Source organism: Drosophila erecta, unplaced genomic scaffold (assembly GCF_003286155.1).
Source record: "Drosophila erecta strain 14021-0224.00,06,07 unplaced genomic scaffold, DereRS2 tig00000000-arrow-pilon, whole genome shotgun sequence".
Classification (NCBI taxonomy): domain Eukaryota; kingdom Metazoa; phylum Arthropoda; class Insecta; order Diptera; family Drosophilidae; genus Drosophila; species Drosophila erecta.
Window position 1 is genome coordinate 23737864 of NW_020825194.1, and position 26807 is coordinate 23764670.

The 26807-nt window shown below is 47.2% G+C and overlaps 3 protein-coding genes across 4 annotated transcripts; 1 reads left to right on the forward strand and 2 right to left on the reverse strand.

The window, feature by feature from the left end:
• The first annotated feature begins 235 nt into the window (after positions 1 to 235).
• On the forward strand, positions 236 to 3335 carry LOC6553510 (ralA-binding protein 1). Its single transcript, XM_001979320.3, has 4 exons — positions 236 to 458; positions 526 to 658; positions 715 to 1599; positions 2058 to 3335. The coding sequence occupies exons 1-4, from the start codon at positions 362 to 364 to the stop codon at positions 2818 to 2820; spliced, it is 1878 nt and encodes a 625-aa protein (XP_001979356.1). The 5' UTR covers positions 236 to 361; the 3' UTR covers positions 2821 to 3335.
• Positions 3336 to 3655: 320 nt separating this feature from the next.
• On the reverse strand, positions 3656 to 6881 carry LOC6553509. Its single transcript, XM_001979319.3, has 3 exons — positions 5333 to 6881; positions 4054 to 4233; positions 3656 to 3924 (listed from the first exon to the last, which is right to left on the reverse strand). The coding sequence occupies exons 1-3, from the start codon at positions 5358 to 5360 to the stop codon at positions 3890 to 3892; spliced, it is 243 nt and encodes an 80-aa protein (XP_001979355.1). The 5' UTR covers positions 5361 to 6881; the 3' UTR covers positions 3656 to 3889.
• Positions 6882 to 7388: 507 nt separating this feature from the next.
• LOC6553508 (dynein beta chain, ciliary) lies at positions 7389 to 26089 on the reverse strand. 2 transcript variants are annotated; one of them, XM_001979318.3, is made up of 30 exons: positions 26006 to 26089; positions 24751 to 25588; positions 24070 to 24222; positions 23803 to 24014; positions 23506 to 23747; positions 23159 to 23441; positions 22828 to 23093; positions 22319 to 22770; positions 20631 to 22207; positions 20123 to 20395; positions 19833 to 19862; positions 18762 to 19703; positions 17618 to 18664; positions 16655 to 17367; positions 16064 to 16416; positions 15163 to 15986; positions 14740 to 15101; positions 14528 to 14684; positions 14348 to 14467; positions 13001 to 14230; positions 12759 to 12928; positions 12195 to 12692; positions 11622 to 12132; positions 11390 to 11560; positions 11007 to 11323; positions 10529 to 10943; positions 9194 to 10195; positions 8977 to 9125; positions 7961 to 8093; positions 7389 to 7774 (listed from the first exon to the last, which is right to left on the reverse strand). In XM_001979318.3, exons 2-30 carry the CDS (start codon positions 25472 to 25474, stop codon positions 7610 to 7612), a joined length of 13491 nt encoding a protein of 4496 aa, XP_001979354.2. In that variant the 5' UTR covers positions 25475 to 25588; positions 26006 to 26089; the 3' UTR covers positions 7389 to 7609. The 2 variants fall into 2 exon arrangements, with proteins under 2 accessions (XP_001979354.2, XP_015009650.1); XM_015154164.2 differs by lacking the exons at positions 19833 to 19862; positions 26006 to 26089 and having other exon boundaries at positions 24751 to 25606.
• Between the last annotated feature and the right edge of the window lie 718 nt (positions 26090 to 26807).

Sequence of the window (26807 nt, forward strand, 5' to 3'; positions counted from 1 at the left end):
TACGCCCACAACCTCAAAAAAGTGGTTTGATTTATTTTCATTTTATAATTTGTCTTGCCAAAAATTAAAAAAAATCCTGCAATGGGAGGGAATGTAGTTTTTAGAAGAAGTAAATGTGCATTCTGTCAATTCTCCGAATCATACTTCGGACTTTTACAGTAGAGTTCTATTTGATGTTTTTAAATATCTACTCCGTTACTACATTTTGTCTACATGGCACAGTAGCGCCATCTGTACGCTAAACAGTGTTGGAAAGCAGCCGCGATTTCGATTGTTTAATCGATTATTTGTTGCATATGTTGTTTACGCGAATTGTTTACGAAAATTATTTATTTACTGCTGGCGAAGTGATTTATTTGTCATGGATTTCGACAGTCCCGAGGAGAAGGAGTTTCCCGGGCTGTACGCCTCCGAGGCGGCGGATGCCAAGTCGAGGAAGAGCAAGGAAGAGAGCGACTGTGAGTGGAGCGAAAAGATGTGGGCGTAAGCTGGGAAAAAATCAATGGGTTGACCTTGGCTTTGCAGTTAGTGAGGACCACGAGCATAGTAAAAAAGACTTGTTGATCGGCCGGCGCAAGGACAAGAAGGAAAAAGGAAAGGATCGCGGATACGCAGCCCTGGAAGGCGAGAGCTCGCCGGAAGAAGAGTTGGACACCAAGTGGGTGCAGGTCAGCCAACCCAGGCATAAGTTATATTTTTTTCTTTTACTCCCAGAAGTCCCACCAAGTCGAAGAAGTCAAAGACCTTTAAGTTCACCAGCTCCAAGAGCAAGGAGAAGCGCGAAAAGTCACGTGACAAGTCCGAAAGGGACTCAAAGCACGCGGACGAGGAGCCTACCGTCTCCTATAAGGTCAAGGAGAAAGAACGGGACAAGGACAAGGACCGTGATGAGCCCAAGAAAAAGGAAAAGGAGGAAAAGCGCAAGGAAAAGGACAAGAAGGCTGACAAGAAGGACAAAAAGGATAAGAAGAGCAAACAGCTGTCGCAGCAGCAGGATGACGCCTCCGCCGCGGAAGAAGTGTTGGCACTTGGATATCCCGTCTTCGGGGTGTCCGTCAGCTTGGCCATCGAACGATCTCGCTGCCACGACGGCGTGGACATTCCTCTGGTTGTGCGCGACTGCATCGATTTCCTGCAGGATCACCTGAAGTGTGAGCAGATCTACAAGATTGAGCCCATCAAGACGCGTCTGATGCACTTTAAGCGGTTGTACAACAACCGGGAGCACGACTCCGCCGTCGATGAGCTCAACCTGCCTACCGCCTGCAGTCTGCTGAAGCTCTTCCTGCGCGAACTGCCGGAGCCACTGCTGACTACCGATCTGGTGGCCCGCTTTGAGGAGGTAGCATCTCATCCGAGGGTGACCACGCAGCAGGCAGAGCTGCAGCAGCTGCTCGAACAACTGCCCAAGTGCAACCGCACTGTGTTGGCGTGGGTGCTGCTCCACTTCGACGCGGTGATCCAGCAGGAAAGGTACAACAAGCTCAACGCCCAATCGCTGGCAATGCTGCTCAGTCCGACGCTCCAGATGTCTCACCGATTAATGGTGGCCCTACTTTGCCACTGCAACAACTTGTTCGCGGACGTCAAGCTGATAAAGTGAGCAAACACCGGCTAGCCGGATAACAGTGGTGGGAAATATCCAAGTACCTTTGTGTTGTGTAAGACATGTCCACATTCACCAACTCAATAAGTGGATCGAATTAAAATCCAACGAATATGGGCAATAGCTTACTTATAACTTTTAAAAGACACTACTAAGAAATTGACTACTAAACTGTTACTGTCTTCATTTCATATTTATCTGATGACATGAATTGTTTTGAAAATGTATAATATAATAGGTACCTTTACCAACCCAGATAATTCCCACCACTGTTGGCAGTTGATAAGACATATGCTATAAAAGTCGCCAGATTTAGTCGTTTTTTTTGCTACCGAGGATGAGCACATTACCCCGTAAACAGAAGCGCTTTCCGCGTTTCGCCAGATTCCTAATCAGGCAGAATGGCACACATTTATACAAAGTAATCATCTGACTAAAATGTTACTCTTAGGTATGTGCCCCCGCTTACATCGGCGAACCCAAAGCTTCCGGAAACGCCGGAGGACATCCAGACGGAGTTACGAAAGCAGGACAGCCTCCTGTCCCAGATCCACAGCGAAATGAACGCCGGGTTCATTACCAAGAAACGCGAGGAACAGCTGTGGGAAGTTCAGCGCATTATTACCCAGCTGAAGCGGAAACTGCGCACTTTTGAGAAGAAACAGGAAAAGACTGCGGAGGAATTAGACGACAGCAGCAGTGCTCCGCCCACGGTAGCCAGTGAAGATACCACTGATTCCAAACAAACATTAACTCCGGGCGTATCTACGAACAACAGTATTTCCCAGGAAGAGCCAAAAACCGATTCAGTATCCATAAAAGATGGTCCTAACGTTTTTACTATTGATCCCAGCACAGGCTTTATTTTGCTCCCCAAGTCAAATCCGCACCGCGAAAATTTGCTTCGTCTTCAAATCGAATATGATGAGCTGATGGAATGGCAGAACGAACTAAAAGCACGTATCGTCGCTGAGCGCAACGAAGTCTACAGGCTTAAGCAATTGTACGAGCAGCAGTCAATAAACAGCCAAATGGCCTCCTTGGCCACGGGATCTCAGGCTCCCCCGGAATCCGACTATGAGCGGATAATCGAGCATTACACACGAGAAAATGCGTTGCTAGAGCACAAGAAGAATATGCTGGGCATGGAACTAAAGGAGGAACGACGAGCCTGTATTGCTCTACAAGTGGAGCTGCGACTCCAGAAGTTTTAATGTATTAATATGAATAATGTATTACTAGGATGGGTCGAGTTGAGGGATACAACTATCTTCCTATTACGAAAACTGAATGGTCACATTTCCAAACAAACAAATAGTCTACTAGGCAATCATGGCAGGTTTCGTCGAATATATTTCCGACTGTCAAATCATTGGGTTGTAAATGTAAACAGTTCGATATCACATATATAAAATATTCAAATGAATAAACTTCAAAAGTTTTTCATAATTTATCTATAAAAGTAGTCACTGTTCTAAACAGTCTCCTGAAACCCAATGGATGAAAACTTTCATTTCAAAACATGAAGTTAAAATACTGTCAAACATAAAACGGATTCCTCATGCCTAAAGTCACTATTGTTTATTTGGAAATTACGAGCTTGTTTCAAACTTGGCCCACCGAAATATCTGTATATAGGTTTAGCAATTTTAAAATCTCAATGTCTACTTGCGATCAAATGCTTTGTTCAAAATAAAATTATTGTTAAACGGCGCAAAGCCCAAAGAAATCTTGTTAGACTTTATTGCTTTCAAAAATTAAAAGAGAAAACAAACACAAAAATGTCCCTTCTATTACACCGAAATGCGTCAAAGCCTTTTGTAAGAGCCGGTAAAGCAACAGCGTTTGTGTGTGCCGACAATCAAGATCCGATTTTCTAAATCGGTCTGATGACTTAATTCCAATCTGAGAAATACAGGGCACAGATTAGAAGATCAGGGCGCTGTGAGTATAGACGACGGATTGGCTGTTCGCTGGGGTGAAACGGAAATGAAATCATCACCTATTACGTCTTGTCAACATTGTGATGGTCAAGGAACTGAGTTAGGCTTTGCGTGTTACGATTACTTTATTTAATATATATTATTAATAATTTTAGAATACATTATCATTATGCATTACGTTCGGGGCGTGCTCTGTATTCCGCTGAAGTACAACTTAAAAATATCACACACAAATACCACGCGAGAAAGAAGAGTCCTCCGGAATGCCAAACCGCGTCAACTCGCTCTCCTCCATGATTAAGTTATTTCCGCTGGACTACAGATCAATGGATCCATAGCTCTACGGACACTCCTTGTCGCTGATCTTTTGAAAGTCTAAGTAAGAGCACGAGAAAGGGTTTTATTAATTGATGAGTTGTAGATAAAACTACAAATATTTTATGTTAATAATTGTGGTTTGCATATGTATGGCCAGGAATTTGGAAAGTTTCCCAATACACTTACTTGCATTCTGGAGGCAATTTTCCGTCTTCATCACGCACAGATTGCGATAGGTCTTCGTGGAGCCCTTGTCGTCCGCAGCACAAATGGATCGGTACTCCTGCGTGTCGCACTCCATGACGCACTTGGTGCTGGGATCGGGCAGGCCGAGGCACTGGACCAGCGAGAGGGCAAGCAGCGCCACTATAAATAGACGGAGGCATCAGACCCAATTAGTTAGGCAGGAGCCGTGCGAAAGAACCACTACCCTTGAACAGGGCCCGCATACAAAGTGCCCTGATCAACCCATCGCCCATGATATTACCCACAATCACATCCCCACATCGCCCATCTCCCACCGCCCATCGATTCTCCGCGACGCCAGAGCGTCTGGCAATGCCAACGAATCAGAGTTTCCTGAGTTTCCTATGGGAGGGGCGATTGCCGTCCCCTGGAATTAGCGCTGCATACCCAATTAACCATGTCGGCACGCAACGGAACGAAGTCCGCACTACGAAACTGCGTTGCTGGGGTGTCTAACCCAATGACTCAATCGAAGTATGAAATTTTCCATTCATAAGATTTGCGATTGCATATGAATGAAGTTCATTGGGCTTGTGCAAAATACTTAGCAGTGTATTCCGAAATCTCTTTCTTTGTGTAAGCTTTTTTAGTTTTAGCCTCCTATTAGTTCTGATCGTCACAGATCTCATTTGCAAAACTGGCAGCAGTAAGATACATTGTATTAATGCAGAAAAATAGGCGTTTAAGTAGAGTGCCAAACACAAATTCAAGAATGTGAAAGTTGATAAATCAGACTGTGTTGAATTGTATACAACTTAACGTAATATTAGTGGGAAAACCCCTAAAATAGTATTTAAGGAATTAGATTCAAATTGTTATCAAGGAGAGTTGCTCTGTTATACAATTGAAACTGATTTATTTGTTTTTTATTGATAAGAATGCTATAGATTCTAATCCCTGTGCTGAAGAAATGGTATATACACTAGTTTGACCTCGTATTTAGCAAACATATAAATTAAATTTCTTTAATGCTTATCTAATTTTCTTAGAAAGCGTCGTAAAGATGTTATTTATTTGACATAAAAATGTTCTTCAAGTTAAACAAAAAAGAAAACCCCAGGAAAAATGATTATATTTTAATGACAGAAAATTCCACATAAATCCTATTTTTCTTTCTTCTCACGTCTTGATATATGATTCAGTGCGCAACGTAGATTTCGGCGCTTCATGTAATCTGTCTATGCAATTAATTTAAAATATTTTAGAATAATATACTCACTGGCCAACAATACTGCTGAGAGCTTCATGCTGTTACTAGTTGGTTTAGTTTTCGGATTGGCTGGAGTAGTTTACACTTTATCGATGCGATGGCCAACACTTTGCACAATCGTATTTGCTTTGCAAGAACTTTGCGGGTCAGACGAATTAATTATGCCGTGCCTGCGCTTGGTTTCTAGCTGATTAAAAGTGCTTTACGATTTCACGATTTATATATATTCAATGGAATATAGACGCCTGATTTGGGGCTTGTCACTGAACTTCAGACACGTGTGTGCGCCAGTGTTTTGGTTCTCGATACGTTGTAGACTTATTCGCGCACGATTCTTTTTCTTTTCTGATTCTGATTCTAATTCTGATTCAGAATTGAGAGCTCATAACTGAGATTTGAGAATTAAGAACTTAGAACTGAGAACTGGGAACTGAGAACTGAGCACTGAGCACTGAGCGCTGGGTACTGAGAATTCAGAATTACGTTCCGATCCGAATCTCTCTATCGGCGAGGCCGCACAGCACGCGTCCAAATGCGAACTGAAACTAAAGCGCCGACCGAAGATATCCTCCAGCCAGAAGCAAAAGTCGAGTGGGCTAGTCGATTCGATTGACTAACTGACGCGGTGACTCGGTGACTGATTGATGGCTTGACGGCTGGACGTTGTCCGCTGGGACTGGGACTCGGATTGGTATTGGTATTGGTAGTGGTACTGGTACTGGTACTGGGATGCTGATGCTGATGCTGACCGCTGTTAGATATGGATGCTGGGATGGCGAAGCCGATGACTGTGCTGTTGCAGATACTTTGATGCAGAGAGATTTTGAGTCTGGTTTGGGTGTGGGCTTTGATTTTGGATTTTTGGGCAGGAGATGGGGCCGGGCTCGGCAATCAATCAATCAGGCCCTGTCCGTCCGACCAGCTATTTGTATCTCGGTATTTGGTATCTGAATCTGTATCTCGGTATCTCGGTATCCGTATCTGTATCTGTATCTGCGGCTGTCGTCTGCCGTCGTAGCGCTCGAATGATGTCCGACCACACAGTGCCTGTTAGTTTTATAGAATTTTTTCATGCTAAAAAGATTTACGCTCGTGTCGTCGTCTTTAATTTTCTTTTTGTTTCTCCGCACATTTCGCCTGTAGTTGATTTCTGATTTCAGATTGTTTTATTGTGTTTTTTCCTCGGGTATTGGTTATTGGGTATTTTGTATTTGGTATTGGGAATGGTGGATGCGGCTGCTGTTAGCTGGGCTGGAGTACGCCAGATGACGCGGGGCAGGGCTCCGAAATCGGATGGGTAGATCGGTAGATCGGTGGATCGGTCGGGTCGGTCGTTTGATCGATAACTCTACAGGCAGGTCACGTTGTCGTGGTCGAACTTGTTGTTGCTGCTGGGTTTTTTGAGTTTGAATAATTCATGTATTTATGCAGTCACTGAAAAGTTTGCTCCTCATCGCTGACCGCTGTCAATTGGTTCACGTACCGCTCAATACTGAGATGCTCGGGATGCTTCGAAAATCGTTCAAAATTTCGTCAGCATTTCCGAACAGACTCGGCACACGCTTATCGCAATCTGAGAGCTATAGAGCTCTGTAGAGCGGGAGAGTCAGGTCGCAATACAAATAAGACGAAATACAAAATAAAAAAGAAAGCAGGGCAAAAAATATGAAAATTATTTGTTTCAGTTTGCGATGGCCACGAGTTCACTCCACTCAGCAGAGTCTATGAATTTTCTTTGATGATGCTTCCCCCCAGATACAGATACATATGTATACTACGCTTGTTATTTATGAATACGCGACGCTTTGGATTTAGCATTTCCATTAAGATTTTTGGAATTTTCAGACTTATCAGCTGCCGACTACGTCGCATTCACACAGTCGCCACGAAGAATATTATCAATTGGCGGTGGTTTTCACGGGGTATAACCTACCGAATGTAAACAATTGCATGGTAAACAAATGAAGTCACGACAAAAAGAATTAGGGGCGGTTTTACCTATTTGCAATTGAGTATCAATATACCACAATGAATCCCCCTCCAGTCAAAATAAGTTCGGCATTGCTTTTAGGTTTTATGCTAGTGCGCCTAAGGCAAGTCTACATAGGAGGTGTTTTATTATAAAAACGGTGCACTCTAAGGAAGAAATCGAAAGTCAAACTTGGAGTCTACGATAAAACTTGGTACATTGGTCTAGCTTATTGTTCTAAGTTGTGAACTAGAAAAAACTACAAAGTTGTTTAAGTTAAGTTACGTTAGATAAATAAGTTAAGTTAAGCATTTAGTTCAGGTCTGCAAGAGCAGCGCTACGCCAGCCAGAATCCATTTGCCCGGCTTGTCTTTGGTCTTCAGATTCAAGTTGGACACATAGGTGGTGGGGCCTCGAGTGCGGGTTTTGTAGACCGGGCACTCGTACATGTTCCTCAGATCTTGCTTATCTTGGGTGATTGCCTGCGGTACATAGACGAGGTTATATTGAATCGGAATTGGAATCGCATTCAGTGTAGTAGAATAATGGAGTGGAATCTAGTTTTCGAATTTATGCCAACATGCGCCAGCACTGAGACGCCACAGATCCGCCCTCGATTCGCCGATTTGCGGATTTTAGCATTCGCCCGATTTGCATTTCAAACTCACCCGAATGTTGATCACCGGCATGGAAGGGTAGAGCTCCTTGAGGCGCGACTCCATGATGATTCCCTGCTGGATGTCCCACCTGGCGCCCTCCATGAAAATCCCATGCACGCAGCAGCCGTCGCGCGGGGCCGTCCTGCAATTACAAGATCTTCTCAGATACCGCAACTATAGATAGCCACGGGTCTAGCCAAAAGCCAACTAAAGGGGCGGGTGTCGATGCTAATCTCCATGCAGAGATGCATATTAATTCCGACGACGGCGCGACGGATCTCCATTGTTCTCCCACCAGCGTCGCCATGTGAAACGTGGCTGGCGGGGCGCCACTTAATAAGCAATCAGCTCATCAGCCCAATCAGCCATTGAGTAAATAGACAATTGTAATTTGCGGGCTATTAATAAGTCTCACATATTTATACTCCAGTGCTGGTTTAAAATTAGCTCTTATGAAATAGCATTGTGCCTATTTTTAAACACACTCGCTGGCCATTGGCCGCAGCTGGATTTTTTCCAGCTTGGAGGTATGATTACATGTCACAACATTACATTATGCGATTGGGTTTGAGCTAGCTATGAGCAAATAAGGTCGGGCGGAGCAGGAGATTAAAGGAGGGAGCAGGAGGGGAATCAAATTGTAGGGCTAATTCAAAGATGGAGTGATCTCTTTCCTCACTAAAATGTTTGGGGATTAAACAAATAAGAGTCTCATTTCTTACAATGGTACAGTAGATACCAACACCTAATGTGGCAGATGTGTAATAAAAACTTTTCCGTTTTAGAAGAAACTGAACACCTCCAACCTTAGACAAATTGTGGGATATTTATCTCTTCGCAAGAACTTCTCAGCAATTCTCTTGATTTTCGAAAATAAACTAATAAAATATTCTTGGAACCTGTGACGATTGCGAATCTGAGATTCGTACAAAGCACCTCTTGCTCATGATAGTGTAAGCATTCCCGGGAAGGGGTCACCTCAAGAGTCAATTGGGAATTGGCGTGGCAATGGGAGCGGCACTCACGTAAATTCCTCCTTCTGCTTCTTGGTCACGTCACACTGGAGGCACATCTTGTCCAGCGGCAGATCATTTCTACGGGCGGTGCTCTGCATGATCGCCGTAAGCAGGGATTGGGGGTTAAAGAACCCAGCCAGCCAGACGCAAGAGGGTAGCTATGGGAAGGGATTTCAGCGACGTTAGGGTTCTCTCTTAGGCCACATTGGTATTGCGAATCACTCACTACAAAATCAGTGGACCAGGTCTCCAGTTCGCGCAGACGCAGGCACAGATCGATGAACCAGTTGTTGAGACCCAAGAGCGAAGGATACGCACGTTGCGTCCAAATGGGCGGCACTTGATCCAAAAACAGTGAATTCTCCAGCACCTCCATGTCCGATGTAATGGTCAATTCACCCTTTAAGCCCAAGTCCAACTCCTTTAGGCTGCGCTTCATCTCACTGGTGAGGAAGTTCATCCGCTCGCACTCCTGAAAGGCCACTATCACATACGGCGTGCGCTCCTCCACCTTGTTCATGATCTCGACCATGTTGAACTCCTCGGGCAGCTTCTCGATGATCTCATCGACGATCTGTTTGACCTTGTCCTCGCGGGTCACCGTTGCCCCTCCTCCGGCTCCAGCATCCCGGGGCTGCATCTCGAACACCGTGCGAAAGATGTTCTCCGCACGCGTGGTAAGGAACCCAATCTCCGCATTGGGATGCAGTCCGTACAAGTAAGGTGATTCCGCCGGCATCATTTCGTCCACGTAGGTGTGGTATCCCTGGTAGTCCGTGTTGGGCGGAGCGGGAAATGAGGGCGCCAGAAAGAGCTCGCCATCCACCAAATCCGGCTGCATGTACTCCTCCAAGTAGGTGATGCAAAGCCTTCGGTCCCAGTCGTCCGTAATATGACCCCCGTACATGATTTCGCCGAACAGGTAGCGCAGATCCTCCCACGGCACCTTGGCATTCGCCTCCAGGTAGTTATACAGCACCGACACACTGATGTTGAGATCACCCACGTTGAATGGATAGATCTTGTTCCAGCCCTGGGGCCCAAACTTTCGACGCTCAGCGACCACAGCGTGAAAATAGCAGAGGGAGAAAAGGATGGCTTTGAACTCTGCCTCCTTGCCCGACATCTCGAGTGTTTCCTGGGTGAAGTTATCCAACGCCTTGTGAAGATTAGCCAACATTCCAGTTGGAGGCTCGTTGGTGATCTTAATTGATGACTCCAAGATGCCCTGAAAGCGATTGGAAAAATGAATAGTTTCGAAATACATTAAATAATTGCTTAAGTTTTCGATTTAATACGTGATAAGACTAATCCCATCAAAGACTTATGATTCTCTTTATGGCTTTACGAGAAAAACTAAAATTCTTAAGTTATTTTACTCGGCTATCAAGATTTTTAAAACCCGTTACTCGTAGAGTATTTTGTGAATTTTTTATATTTTGTATTTAGAAGAAAGAACCGAATCTATTCTTTTGGTGTCTGTTGATGTAATTAATAATTTTATGGAAAGGAATGGCAATCAGTATAAAGATGAAAAATAACTTAGAACAAATGGACTCACCTGCGGTATTATGTGGGCAGAAGGTGTAGAGGCTGGCTCTGCACTCAGAAACATGCGATAGTCCGGATGCGAGTCCTCGGCATAGTACTCAAGCTTCTTCTCCAGCACCGGCAGCCACTTCCTAACCAAGTGGATGTTCTGCAGGACCACCCAGTGGCCATGCTTGGCCGCCGTGTCCATGGCGGCCTCCGCTATGGCTTCCTGGCCCTGTCCCAAAGACACATTATGGAAATTACCCAGATCCATGCTGAAACCCATTTGTTTGCCCAGCGCCTCCACATCCTTGAGTGGATTTACACCTGGCGAGAGGATGAAGAATATGGGGGTGGAGGGACTTGCTTCCTCGTACGATTTCGCGAACTCCATGGCGCGGCTTTCTACATATTTCGATCCAAGTTTTTCCTCAATAAAGTCGCTGTTTGGAATACAAGATAATCTTTATATATCCGGTAGACAAATGTTACTAGAATCTACGTACGCTAAAGCATAAGTCATGCGATCAGGCCTTAAGGCCCTGATCATGCAAAGTCTTTGTAGAGCCGTTTTGTTCTTCCATTCCTGCGGGAATTTCTCCTTTTCCGGCAGCTCCGATTCGACCAGCTTCTTCCAACGCTTCGAGGAGGTCTCGATGTCGCGGTCCAAGTTCCTGAATTCATCTTTGGACGCTAGACTGCATATTCCGCCCCACGATTGATTGGTCAGAAAATCCACAGGACTTGTCACATGTGGCTTGATCGGGAAGCGGAGCAAGAAGTCCAGTTCCGCCGATGTAACCTCCTCGTTCATAAGAAGAATCTGATTGAGAATCAAGAGAAGTCATTGAAGTGCTCACCACTTAAATGGTTGCAGGATAGGTCTTACCTGAAATGTCATTTGCGAGGCGAAGATGAGCTTGTCGCATTCGAAAAGACCACGCGAAGTGTACTGAAACACCGAATACGTTATACAATCAATCAGATTGGAGACACGCAAATCCAAAGTATCGCCAGGTTCAGCCTTGGCTATGGCCTTTTGGAACACTACACTAAAAGCCTGTAAGTATATGAAATTTATTATAATAAGGCCATCCAAATGTGAAGTTATTATGACCAACCTTCAGTGAAAACTGATATATCGGGTTGATAGTGTTTAGTTCGTTTAGGATGAAGTACAGCAAACTGGCTCTAGCCGCCGCCGGTCTGTAGTATTCTCGGGCCTTGTCGATCTCCTTAGAGGTTATCTTCGCCTCAGCCACCTTCTGCTCGATCTCCGAGGCGGTGCTCTTCGTGGTCTCCAGGTTCTCCACCAGCGCCGTGTCACCTAAAATATTCTCACCCGCCGACGAAAGGCGCGACAGTAGATCGTCCTCCAGTTTCTTCAGCATGATCTTAAAATCATTCTGTTGCTTTGTGAGATCGGCCTTCAACTCCTCCAGATCGGGACGCTCGGCTTTCACCACTTCCGCCAGCAGTTGATCCTCTAGTCCATCGCGTGTAACGGTAAAGTTAATAAGTGTGGTCTGTGCTTGCATCTCTGGCTTGTAGTGCGGATTAGCTAGCTTGGTGTGTAGGATCAGACGGAAGTTAGAGTTGTATTCGATCTCCTTGTCTCCAATTTTGATAGCCCTAAATAAGTTGGATAAGTAGGGAATTTGCTTAAGAGCCACATCCAAGACCCTCCCACTTACTTTCCCTTCTTGATCAGATTTCGACCCAGCAGAGAGTCCAGCACTGGGTCCAGGTTCTCATCGATATTCTCGATTAGCACATTGCAGCCCGCATTGATGGACTTCTCGATGATGTCCAGGTAACTGCGCTGACCTAGACGAATCACCGTTAGATCCTCGCCATACTTCTGCTTGATCCACTTGACTCCCTGCAGCTGGGGATCGATCATCAGTGGCCATCGATCCGAGTTGGACAGGATGGTGGCATTCTCTATGGACATTCGATCGCTGGGTAAGCCTTCATTGGTCCAAATGGCGATGGTGGTGTCGTCGGTCAGCAGCGAAAGGGGATCGAGATTTTCAGTTGTGGGTATGGGCGGATCAATGCTCTTCAAAAAGGGTGTCCACATCTTGAGTAAAAGGTCGATGCGGAATCCTTTCGTGAAACAGCCGACATAGGAAATAAAGGCGGTGATGAGTAGAATGTCGCCGGGCAACGTAATGCCCTGCTTGACGAAGCTGATTTAGGATAAACATAGCCAATTAGTATGGTAGTTTCTTTATATGCATACTTAGAATACCCACTTGTTTACTGCTTCGGCCCACCGTACGTTCTCACTGGCCAAGCCGCCCACCAGGCGATTGGCCAGGGCAATGGTGGCTTGGGTAGCATCCGCTTCCTGTTGGCACCGCAACTTATCCGCAGTGGCCTTTTCAAAGTCCGCCGTCAGCTTGGCCAGTTGCTCCTCGAGGCTCTATACAACAGAAATAGTTTGGTATTAAGAGAGATTGTCTGAGCGAAATCCGTCAGTGAGTCCTAATCCTACCATCACTTTCCGCTTGATGCCAGCCAGTTTGTCCTGGGCAGCGGCCAGTTCCGCATTTGCCGCCGCCAGGGCTTTTCGCTTGGGTTCCACGTCGCAGTATACCTCGTAGAACTTGATGATATTTATGACCCAGGCGCACAGACCAGCCGCCGCCCCCGACTTGGAGCGCACGAACTCCGGCTCGAACTCCGGATCCTTCAGATAGGGCTGGATGGCCTTGGTGATCTCCGGGTGAATGTTCTCCTTGTCGTAGTTGATCAGCGAGTCGAGGAACGTGTCCACCTTGGCCATGGCGATTTTGGCCGCTTTCCAAGAGCGATCTTTAGGCACCTTGCCACCCTGGGAGAGCAGAACCATCACGGCGGCGGTCACATTGGTGACGGCGCCCGGCGGCGAACCGAAACTTTTGAGCTCGGTGAGGTTCGCCTTATTCAGGGTGTTCAGGGCATCCTGGGCGGCCATGAGAGCTGGTTCTGCCTTGAGAAGATCCTCCTCGCAGTCCCGTTGCTTCTTGCTGACTTCGTCGGCTATCAAAGCGACCTTCATTTCCTCCTCGTCGGCCACGGCTTTCTCCGTTTGCACCTTCTCCGTCTCGATGCCCACAATCTCAATCAGGGCGTCGGCCGCCTCGTTCTTCTCCTTTAGCTCGATCTCCTGGACGGCCAGCTTCACCTTCAGGTCGGCCACCTGGAGGGCAGTGGACCGCAGCTTCTCCAGTCCGTTCTCCAGACGCTCGATCTTGCTCTGCAGGTCCTCGTTCTTGTGGTTGAGTAGTTTAATGTAGAGGTTTATCTGCTCCAGATAACTCTTCGGTGTGGTATAGTTGTAGCGCCTCTCATTTTGCAGGTACACCTTGGACGTGGTGTTAACCGATGTGTGGACGTAGGCCATGAATTTGGCCACGGAATCGCGGTGGTTCTCCGGCAACACCTTGTTCTGGGCGAGGAAGTTCATCGCCACCGATATGAGTGCCTCCTGAGGCCATTCGTGGAACCAATTGATGGATGTGGCATTGATGATGGCCGGGAATTTTCTCGACCGAACACGCAGTGTCGAACCCACTGGTGAAAAGCACAAAACTATCTTTAGCTGCTTGCGCACACGATCGATGAAGAATTTCCAGCAATTTTCTCGCGTATCAACAAGTCCCGCGCCTTTAACCTCATTTCGAACCCCTGCGATAATATTCTCAATCTCGTCATCGGGAAACAAATCCGGAATTTCGCCGGTCTGGAAATGATTGAATTGGTCAACAACTTTGGCTTGAAGGACCTAGCCAAGGACTAGTGCACCTGTTTCTCCTCAAACATTTGAATATCACAACATTTGAATTAACTAAAAACCTACCGCTAGCATATCGTTGATCAAGACGAGGAAATCCTCGCTGGGAATCTGCGCATCCGTCATCAGGAACATAATGCCAACGTTCTTCAGTCCGGCCTTCAGATAAAGTCCTGAAAATTCATTCTGCAATGGGTAGATGGTTAGGATCAGTCAGGTTAATTAAGGATTTGTAGATGGAGCAACCTTCAAGTCATTGACTCCGTAGCCCTTCTTTAGCTGTATCTGCACGACCTCCAAGCTGGATATGAATGCTGCCAAGCGCGCTAGAGATTGTTTCCCGCTGCCACCAACACCAACCAATAAGGCGCTGCCACGCGGTGATTCTAAAATGCGATTGATCCTAAAAGTAGCGTCATTAGAATCTGCAATGGAGGAACTATAATGGTGTGTCCCACCTGCACACGTGCATCATCGCATCCTCGAATAGCACCAGGTTCATGGCAGCGACTAGATCATTATACGATGACATTGCTTCCTGAAGGAGTTTGTGAAGCTCAGGCCAACCCTTGATGGGCATGTACTTAGGATCACCAATTCCTCCAGCGAAATGACAGTAAATATTCGGCTTGTCGAATATGACGGATTCGTCTATTTCCTCGAATGACTTCTTGACAATGTCATGCTGCATCTTGGTAAAGCTATCGATGTCCTTATCGTCTGTTAGCTTATCCGAGTACACCCTCTGTGTCTCGTGCTGCCACAAGCGTATAAGATCTGTGGAGCCCGTCAAGCACTCTGTGGAACTGAACAGCAAGCCCTGGAAGGGAATCAGCAAATTAGACAAAGACCAACCAACCACCCACTAATGTATAACTCACCTGAAAGACATTGCTGATGTCGCGCAGATTGAAGATGTAGTGCGACTTGATTGCCGTAGGCAGGAAGACCTGCAAACACTTGTTGTGCAGAGCGATCGTGGCGGCCACAATGTTGGGCGTCATCCGCGTGACGATCGGAGTGAACTTCTGCTCCGCGTTGGCGAAGTGCTGCGCCAGGATGGACGAGTACATGACCGTGATGGACTCGGGGCCCGGAAAACTCACAGCCAGAACGCAGAAGTGGCGCTGCAGGCGCGGATTGATCGTGAAGCTGCCGGAGGTGGGGTTCATGCAGGCCACGTACTGGCAGTTGTGGATGTCCTTCAGAGTGAGCTTGTTCCGGTCGTACCAGTGGCCGTAGTCCAGGTGTTGCCGCATCAGCGTGTGCGGCTGGACCGTTCCGTAGGCATCCACCTCCGGCATATTGATGTCGTCCACGAAGTAGCAGAGCAGCTTGTTGCCGGGCGGTCCGTAGTTGCGACCCGCCTTCTTCTCCAGCGGCTTCTCGAGTATCTTTTGCAACATTTCGGACGTGGTATAGTAATTGAATGGTATTGTCGTGACAGCGTAATTCTCAGAAAGCGATTGAAGCTTCTCGTTCACCAGTACGGTCTTGCCGCAGCCGGCATTCCCCACTAGCATCACCGGGTGCTTCTTATCCATCAGGAGATCTAGGAAAAAACGCAGGCGTATCGACTCGGAGGTGTGCACGATGACAGCCTGCAGCGGCAGGTCCGAGTCCAGCTCGAATTTGGGTATCTTCTCAGTCCAGGGCAGGAAAGTCTTCGTCTCGCTGTCCAGAAAGTAGTCGAAAACTGTTCCACCTTGGAGATTGTAATGCAGCAGGAGAGAATCCGGTAAAGCTGTGGGCTGAGTCAAGTATTCGGGGGTCGACACTCACCTGGCGGGAACTTAACAGTTTTGAACTCATTTACCCACCATTTGCTGAACTCCACGCGGTAGTCAATGGCTTGATCCTGGAACATGGCCGACCCGAAGGCCCAAATACAGGCAAAAACAAAGTACAGTTCGTGCCATTCTTTTGGACAGTCGGCTGGCGTGTTCGCTGGTATTAGAAAACAGTTTAGGAGATGGCACAGCATTTGAATGTGTGCCATTTCGGCGACAGGCGTGATTTTCTTGAAACGCACACGAATCGTTTCCAATGAAGGCGGTATGTACTTATCGAATAACATGACCAAATTGGACTTTTCGGCTGGAATTTTACGCGTTTCAACCCAACTGGTTACATAGCTGGAAAGAGAGATCGGTTAGTGGGACGAACTCGAATAGTTCTTATATGGAAATGTATGAAGTGTTCTAAGAAAGATCAGTTCCGATTCCAGCTATTTGAGAGGATTGCAAAACGAGAACATGACTTACGTTAAAGCAATGCCAATTTTGAATAATAAAGAAACTAGTGAGAGATTCGATCGAACCCTTGAAAAGTAGTGGTATGTGAACACCAGTTGATCCCAATACCAATACTCACGGATTCCAACCCAAGTCCTGGGGGTTTATGTACAGGATGCCAGCCCTGGATACGGTTGCCGGTGTTGCTGTTCTCAGGTTGGAGATCTCGAAGAGCAAACGCATCGAAGGCGTCAACGCAATGCGTTCGTTGCTGGCCAATGTGAGGACCTTGTTGTCGTCCATCACGGTATTGAGGCTTTCGATCCACATCGGATCGATGTCGCCGTCGAGCACGATCCACTTTGGTTGATCGCCCGTTATGTTTGCCTGATCCCGCATCAGCACCGAGAACAGGCCGTCCTTCCACTCACGTGTCGCCGGGTTGATAATGCCGAAAAGTTCATCATTGGTCACAGCTTTTGGATTCAAGTCATTGAAAATCGGCTTCCGCTTGATGTTCTGGTAGGTGCGCAGCAGCGTCTTCCACACCTGGGTCTTCCCTGTGCCCGCATTGCCAACGATGAACACGGAGTGACGTACCTCCAACAGCTCCTCCAGCTGCACTACCTTCAGTATGAAATTGTCTTCTGGTTGTAGTAGGAGATCGGAGGCCGCTTGTTTTACGGTGCGTTCAAAGTCCTGATCACGTTTGCGGGGCACATCCAGGGCGGGAAATAGGTCGCTGATAAGCCCCATGAACACCGGCATGTCGTCCGTGATGATTTTCGGTATGTTAAAGTCTCGGAGGGCCCGCATCAGCACCTCCTCCTCTGGACGACCGGGATCACCTCTCTGGAAAGCAAGAAGTATAATTACAGTAGTATGTTACATACATACTCTACGAGCAACGGGTATAAAAAGTTCAGATTTGGCAATAAAATTTCTAGCATGAACCATTTAAAGCCAGGGGATTGTCTATTATACTTGTATATCATAATTTAAAATATAATGTACACTAAATAGGTGGAAATGAGATACCCAAATATGTTCCAAGGTTGATATCAACTTGCCTAGTGCTAAACAAGGAAACAAGGATTCTCACCTTAAGGGATCCCGCCACCACAAGCACGGATTTAATAGCTCTGAGGCCCCAATCGTAGTGATCCTGCTTAGAGAGCAGTTCCTTGCAGAGCGTGTAAAGGGTGATGAACTTGCGGGCCAGGACTCGCGCGTCCTGGAATCCTTCGGCCACCAGCATTATCTCGCAGATAAGCTCAAAGTCCGGCACGACCATGGCGCAAGGCCGAAAGAGGGCTTTTAGATTCTCCGGTAGCTCGGTGCGGCCGGCGTAGCCCGGATTCATAGTGATGAATATGCCCACCGTGGGCACGCAGCTGATCATCTCGCCCATGAAGTTGAACTTGTCCTTTTTGTCGCGAATGGCATCCTGAACAGACTTCACTTGCACTGCAACCACCGACAGCACCTCCACAGTGATGCGGTTAAATTCGTCGAAGCAGCCCCAGGCACCCGTTTGGGCCAGGCCCTTGTAGATGTTGCCACATGATTGGTAGTCCATCTGCTCGGAGCAGTTGAAGACGTAGACCGAGATGCCGATGGCGCGTCCCAAGTCCTTGGTGGTCTCGGTCTTTCCGGTTCCGGCTGGCCCGGCTGGAGCGCCCCCCATTACGAGGTGGAGGGACTGGGTCAGTGTAATGTAACAACGATCTGTGAGCGGCGTTATGACCAGGCGTGGCGTATTGCCCAAGTATTCGTGACAATACTGGAATTCTGCGTCGCAAATATTGGCAAAACAGTCCTTCTCCACATCGTCGAAGCGATGTCTTAACTGCGATTGCCACATAAACGCGGAGCCCGAATCCAATTTGGCCTGAATCATCTTGGCGACCACATCTCTAGAGTGCACATCAATTGTGCATATCGTCATTATCTTCTGACGATCGCCTTTGCTAAGCTCACCCAGCAGAAGCGTTATGAGCAGACTGAGCTGCGATATCTGTTTCTTGTAGTAGTCCTTAATGGCGTTATCATAGCCCTCCTCCAACCGGCTAAAGGCGATGTTCACCTCCGTGGACCACCAGATCTGCGATCCGCAGAGGGACACCTGGGCAGGGTAGTCGAATAACCACTAATTGGAAGAACAAATTTGTTAATTTTGTAAGCACTTAATGATATTCCTATTCCTATAATAAATAAGACGATAATTGGACGAGAAGTGGACTAACCTGTTCCCGCTGCTTTTCCTCGTAGGCAATTACCGCCTCCATGACGTAGTGCCTCAGACTGGCACGCATCGCCGCCTGGATACGGTTTAGCCAGACCTCTACGGGTCCTCGGATGCTGGCCAACTCGTTGAACTCCACGTACTCACCATCTTTGGCGTACATTCCCGACGCCGTGTTGATCTCGTTGGACTCGTCGCGGTTGAACTTCAGGCGGGCGATCGAATCAAAGAGCTTGGTCAGGTGCTTGGTGACCATTTCCGGCTGGATGCCGTTGCTCAACACGTCCAGCAGGTCGGCCGAGGACACGAAGTAGAAGCGAGGAAAAGCCAAGCGTTTCGTTTCCAAGTACTCTGCCAATGCCTTTTCGCAAAGCGTAAGCTCCTTCTGCAAATGCTCCAGGCGTTCGATTAGGCCGGAACGATTGGTGGAGGCCACCACGTTCGACGAGACGGACATCTCATCCATGAGGACGCGAAACTCGGCGTCAATGTTATCGAATCGATCCGAATCGACGGGAAGCTGTTTGCGTATGTCTTCCGAACTCATGAAGATACTCTCAAGATGGGTCCAAGTGCGTTGCACCTCAAACCATACGGTTATCACTTGATCGGCGATCATAAGCTTGTTTTGCCAAGTGGACACTTCTTCGAGGAAATGGGCGATGTACTTGGATGTTATTAGATTCTGTAGGCAAACCTGATTATCTTCAAGCGTCTCTATGAGTTCTTCCGAAGCCTTCAGGAGGTTACAGCCGGTACGCGGGTGCAACTCGTGGTCGAACTCCATGACCGTCCACGTTGTGTTCAGATCCCGCAGGATCTTTTCCATGGACATCTCCTTGACTGCCTTATCGACGATGTTCTTCACCTCCTCCTCGCATTCATGCAGATTAAGGCCCAACAATTCGGCCAGCGTCGTTTCGTGGTCCATGATGAACTTGACCTATAAGAGGATCATACTTAAGCAATGCAAATCAATGCCATTTAGGGGTGCAGAAATCAACTACAGTGGCTACGGATATACTACGGTACTACGACTGACACATACGCTGGACTTGGCCTAGCCACTTACGGTCACTTCCTTGGGCAGGGCGGCCAAACTCTGCAATGAAATGGTATTTACAAGAACTGTACAGTTTGGTCCGGGCACAGTATCCCGGAATCAAGCGGAAACGAAACGAGTTGGGGAAAGAAAACTATTAAAACGGTATTGCTATACAATGGAGCTTCCAATTGGTGGAGCTCGAGTGCTGGGGGAAGTGGAAAGATTTACACAGATTATTTACATCGGTCCAAATGGCTGGGAGGGGCTTGAGAGTTTAAAAACAATATAATCATTCAAAATGGAAGCACAAAATAGACCTTGGTGGAGTTCATCAGCTGGTTCCAGTGACGCTCCCGAATGGCTGGATTCTGCAGCTCCCCGACGGCTCGGAGCGAGGTCAACATGTTTTTGACCGTCGACTCCAGGTTTATGAAAGTATCCCACGGTCGCATCTCCTTGTCCAACAGACGTATGTCTTTGGCAAACTTTTTGCACTCAATGTCCATGTTCTCCACGTCCACCTTGCGCCACGGAGTCGTTTTCCAATCATCGATGCTGGTGGCCACGATGTTGACGTAGTCCCAGAGTTGCTGAGCGAGTTCAAAGAGTTATTGGAACAATCGGGGGATTAGTAAGGATTATTCAAGGAACGTATTTATTACGATTAGGGTTAGTAAATCACTTGCGGGGGAAAAAAGAAAAGCTCAAAGTTCCACATGTGGCATGCATAAATTTAGTATAGTAGTAGATTAAACATGCACAGGTAAAGTGGTAGATATACGAAATAAATCCAGATTTGTGAAGTTCTAGAAGTAAAAGAGATACCTTTAGCATGCGCAGCTCCTTGCGACACTGTTTCAGAACTTTGAATTCCGGAATGTTGACCTCGAACAGACTCCCGGACTCCTGAATGTCCCTCATCTCACTCTCACACAGGAACATATCGTCGTTGATGCGGTCCATCAGAAGATATGGCTTGTAGCAATCGAAGCGGAAAAAGTCGTACGTCTTGAAGACCTCCCGGAAGAGCTGGATGTGGCTCTCAAAGAGGGCGATCTTGTTCCGGATGCTGACGACCTCAGTGGCCTGCAGAGGCGACACCTGCTGCTTCACCGTGGTGGCGATCTTCTTCGTGTTTGCCCACTGCTCCGGCAGTTCCTGCAGCAGCACGTTAACCTCCTCGGGAATGTCCATGTCATAGTACTTCAGCAGTTGAATGGTCTCCTGCATGGGCTCGAACATCTCGTCCGTCTTGGCGGCCCGTTCCTTAACCTGCATCAGGTACGCCATGATGCTGACCAGACCTTCGTAGTCCTTTTCCTTCACCGTCTGCAGCAGACCCTCGTCGGCTTTGCGAATAAAGTGACTGAGATTCATTAGGCTTGAGGTGACTGTGGTGACCAGGTGCTCCTTGAACATGTTGCCCCATTTGCATACTGTATTGAGCAGGGCCTGGCGGAATGGGCGCACATCCACCTGGAACCACGAACTGAACACCTGGAATGGACCAATGTCCTCGATCTCGTTGAACAGGGACTCGTAGTTGTCGATCTGCTCCCTGAAAGCCTCGATCGTGGGTTGGCAGGGTTGCGGTGGCGGCTGATTGGGATCGTTAATCAGTATCAGCTCAATCTCATCCGGATCCAGCATTCGTCCGTACTCCAGAAAGTACTCCATGCACTCTTCGCGATCGTCAAGCCAGAGATACGAGTACCGCTCGAACTGGCGACAAAATCGAGAGGCCTCCTCCATCACCAGATCCACACCGTTTAATATTTCGCGGCGCATATCGATGATGTCCTGGTTTTCCTTTATCATCTCTACATAGTTGCGCTTCTCATTGGGCTTTAGACGTTTGATCAGCGACCCCATCTTCATGATGTCCCGCATCAGTTCTATTAACATATTGTTAAAGCCCATAGGATCCTCGGGATCCAGTGATGGCACAAACACGAGATTGGGCTCAACAAGCTCCAGGCGAGATTCAAACAGTGGAGCATAGTTGTTCTCCGGATCCATATTCTCTGCTAAATAACCAACGCTCACGCCTACTGTCTTTAGGATGTTTTCGTAAACAATGTTATCTACGAAATCCACGTAACTCAGCCACACTGCGTCATCCTGTTTGCTTTCCATGTCGAACTGCAGCATATTGTCCTGCAGCAGCTTGTGGATCTCTATCGAAGCTGCCTGGATCTCCGCGTATCGCTTGGATGTTCGATCCGGGCGCTCGTCTATGGAGAGGACAGTGTCCTTTTTGCAGTCCCGCCTCTCGAAAAGAGGCTGCTTGGCCCAAACGCCCATGATCTTGCGGATCTGGCGAAGATTTCCCTGGGTGTGGTCCATGCGATTCTGAAGAGCAGCCACCGGCTTGCGTAGCTTATCGAGATAACTTAGAATATCTGAAAGAGACAAGGTGTTTTAAAAGTTTCAAAGAAAATCGAAGAAGTTTAAATGTTTCTTTAAGATCTCTAATAAAAGTTACATTTTCCGCTTGACTGGAGAAGACGCACCTGACGAATTCCAAACTAGCTGGTTCACGCCAATCTCAACCAGATCATCAATCATCTTTATCTCGGGTTCGATCAGCCTTAGTTCCACCGGTGAGCTGCCTTCTTGTATGCTGTTGTACCAATCGATGGTCTTCTCAAGGTTGAGAATATAAGATCGAAAGACGTCGCTCTTTTCGGCAAAGTCGATGGCAATTTGGGGAATTCCGTCGATCTTCATTTGCTGCATGTAGTGCACCTCCCTCAGAATGGAAAACAAGGCGGCACTGAAGTTGAGGATCAGCGAATTGTGGCGACGATCCCGCGCAATAAGGGACTTCTTCAGATTCTCTTCGATCTGTCCGTCCAATTGGCTGGCCCAGTCATCAAAGAACTGAGTCTTGCAGGAACCCAATTTTACCATGAGGACCTCGTAGCGCTCAACGATTTCCTGGGATTTCTCTGCCTTGGTGATCCTGCAACAGATTTGGGATTGATAAAAGCGCATTAATTCTGGGGGTTAGGAAACTTACTCATGCTGCAATGCCTTGAAGTTCTTGACTGGAGCCGAGATCCGCGTCTCCAGCTGATGGCACCAGCGTATGAAGGCGGCCACTGGTGGACAATTGTAGTTGGGATACAGGTTGTCGCCAAGCTTTTTCAGTTCCATTTGCTTGTCGTAGATAGACTCACAGACGGTCATCTCATCATCGAGCATGCGAACGATTTCGGCATAACGCTGGGTAAACTCCTCTTTGATCTTTGGTCGATCGAGTACACTGCCCACAATGCTAATTAGCTAAGGATATTCATACCAGATGAGTAAAACAGTTCTAGGGAGTTCTAGGGAACTCAAGGTGATACCTTGAAAATACTCTCCAGGTTGTGGCAATCATCAAAGGCCTGGCACAAAATGGCCGCCAGCTTCATATCCAGCTCGAGGATGCGGGTCTGGAAGCCCTTGAAGTCCTCATCGAACTCGTGATCATCTGGGTCGAGGACATCGTAGCTTTTTGAGGCAAAGGCCGTGAAGTATTGGTTGAATTCCACGTAAACATCTGTGATGCGAGTGCTGAGCTGGCGACCACGCAGCCCACCGATTTCGACTTTCTCTAATTTCAGGAATTCAATCACAGTAAAGAAGAACCTTGGCGAAATTCGAGATAAGTAGCAGCCACCATCCTTAAAGGTAATCTATCCAACAAACTTACCATTGAATTGTGGTGAGGCGTTCAAGGAAGGCATTAAAGCGCTTGAAAACTGAATTTGGATGAAAAGTCCATAAAATCGGCGGCCGCTCCTCGGGCTCCGTGAAGAACGTAGCCAGTCGTTCCTTGTAGTAGTCGAATAGCTCCCGGAAGAACTTTAGTATCTGGATGGAAAGAGTGAGTCGCTGCATGGCCTCGTCGATATCGCTGTGGAAAATGGACGAGGGATCCAAGTATCTCTTGGCCTGCAATCGATCAAATATATCAGATGTGGGACCTCTGCCCAGTGTTCCCACCCACCTGGTGTATAATCAAGTTGCATATTTCCTGCAGCAGCACGGTTATTTTCGCCGACTGGCAATAGTAGCGTGAGTTGCCCCACAGAATGCCCACCGTATTCATGAACGGAATGAGCAGCGGCTTGCACTCGGCGAAATCAATCTCCTCCAGGTGCTGAAGTGGGCGCTTTAGGGGGTTCAGGTAGAGTGTGATGTCCTTTGCCTCTGCCAGAGCTGCGGAAATCACCGATTGGCATGCTAAACCCACGTTTCGCGGCACCACACTTACCCGTAACGACGTTCTTGAAGAGGGTCTGGAAGCACGGATGGTAGGCACTCATCGAGTACTCCAGTATCAGGGCCATGGCACGAATGCGCTCGTTGCGCAACTGGTCGTAGATGAACGACAGATTCTTGAGGCGATTGTTCCAAAATGTAAACTCTGATGGCAGGAAGAAGATTACACAATTGAATTTATCAAGGAAATTATTCTGCATATTAGGTGTAATATGGATTTACTATTTGGTATTTTACTATTTATAAAGTCAGGCGATTGATGGATGGTCAGCTATGATAAGTGTAATACATTACTATACATTATGTTCAGTTTAGCTGTATTTGCCGATCTTATTCCACGCTTACTTGTAAAAAAGCGTGAAAATCGGAGGGCATTGAGGTAAATCCAGCCCTTAGGTACGACCATCCTATCAACTCATTCTACTCAATTGTCAATGTCAAATGTGAACGCGTAATAAAGGCGAAACCCCATCAAGTCCTATGACAATAGCATCAAAGGCACATATTGCATGCACGCGGAATGTCATTCGTAAACAGATAGTAAAGCAAGACAAAACATGCAAATTTGGGGGTTGCTAGGATATGGGAGACTTGAATTTTATCAATAAATAATAAAAGGAGGAAGCCAAAAATAAACCCGCCACACGTGGCACCACCACCACCACCTACTCACCCGTGTGCGGTGTTGGATTCTGGCCATTGGCGAAGGCGTTGGAGGGACTCTCCTTGATGACCTCGTGGATCTGGGTGGCCCACTTGATGACGACGCCCTCGATGGCGCTCTTCAGGTACAGATCGAATTGGCAATGCTCCGTTTCGGTCAGCTCCTTGGCCGCCTTCACGATCTTCTCGACGCCCACGGGCATGGCCAGGATGGTCTCCCCGCTGACCTGACCCTTCACCTGGTGCACGGTGCTCTTGAGGCTGTGCACGTGCTTCTGCACATCCTGGGCCACCATGATGGGCCAGCTGCGGTAGTTGTCCTCGTTGGAGAGGAGGGGCACCAGTACCTCCTCCACCAATGCGGACAGCTGGTCAATAGTGCGGGTGGCCAGATCCCCGTAGATGATGAAGTTGCCGCAATCCTCCCGAGGAATTGGCAATGCATAGCGCTTGATGAAGTACACGCCCTTACTCTTCAGCTGTGACAGCGGAAAGGTGGTCGAGGGCACCAGCTGGGCTGCTGGGGTGAGGATGATAATCAGGACCACCGGGGTGTTCCTGTCCAGAAACTCCTTAATGATGCCCTTGTGCTCCTCCACCGTGACGACACGCGTCCACTTCTCCGGCTTCAGCTTCAGGGACTTGATGACAAAGGACCCCATCAGCTCCAGGCGCGGATCCGGGCCACCAGCTGCCGCCGCTGCAGCGGCCTCGGCGCTGGTGGAGGGCTCCATCGTCACCCACTCGCTGGTGGTTGTTTGTGGGTGGGGCGGTTGCTTTGGTGCCTCTGCTCCTGCAGTGGTTGTCTGGTTGTCTGGTTGTTGCTGTTGCCTGTTGTCTGTTGTTTGCTGTGGGGACGAGGTGCACATGCATGTCTGAGTGTTTGGCTGACCTTGTTACCACTAACAACTAGTATATAAAATCGATTAAAACTGCAAATCAATTGGAATTTTGCGGAATTACGAAATATATATTCATAGATTCTATGAAAATAACTTAGTGAAGCTTTGTACTCCCAATTTGAAGAACTTTTCTGTATGTTACATAACAATTTTCACTGGTTACATAAACCTCATGGTGCCAAGACTTCAACTATTTCCTTGGAAAACCAGCTAAATCAGTTGTAAAATGCACCTAACACGTATTGGCTATCAGTAGCTTGATTAGTTCACTAATTTGCAATTCGTTTTATATATTATATGTATTATATGTATATCCCAAAGAGGCTTTCCGCAGGTTTTACTTTTCCAGTTGCGACTGCTTACCTCGGCTGCTGGTAAGCGACTGAATTGATTGTTATTTCCGCTGACGACTTGACACGCACATTCAGGTAGAAAAGTGATCGTGGCAGGACCCGTTGCCAAGGATTTGTTGATTTTTCCCCTGAAATCCTTCCGTGCCCAGTGACTACTGTTTGTTATATCCCCTGTGCCATAAAGCCCGTTGTCAAGTTGGTTGCTAAGTTAAGGGCCATTTGTTGCGCTTATTTCCGTTTTAATGGCCGAATGCACGCCATTTTCGAATTAGGTTCCTTTGATTTGCACACTTTTTTTTGATTGATTGTGTGCTAATTGATTAAGTGGATGTGAACATTAGTCAATGAATATTAATTGAGGCTTACTAATGTCGTGACAATTTATTTTAGCCTAGTAATGTGTGGTTATATCGCAGAGGAAGTGACTTTGCTATGGAAATGTAATTGTAATGGTGTTAAAATTTCTTTAAGTATACTTTTATAATTCACCTTTATGGTTTGCCAATCTTTTGAAAACAAAACACTCATAATTTTTACCCAAGTTATGTTGATCTGCACTCTACCCCTGCATTTTACCTCCAACAAATGCAAAATTAGATGTCAGAATAGGTAAACGATGTACACTTAGTCTTGCATTTTACCTCCAGTAAATGACAAATTAGATGTCAGAATAGTTAAACAATATGAATCTGCAACATGCACCTCACTAAGCACGCAAAAGTCTTAAAAAGTCAATCAAGCACCTGTCCGCAAATGGTTTGGATAAATGATTTCGGAGCACGACAAGAACTGTTGCTTCAGAATCGCAACAG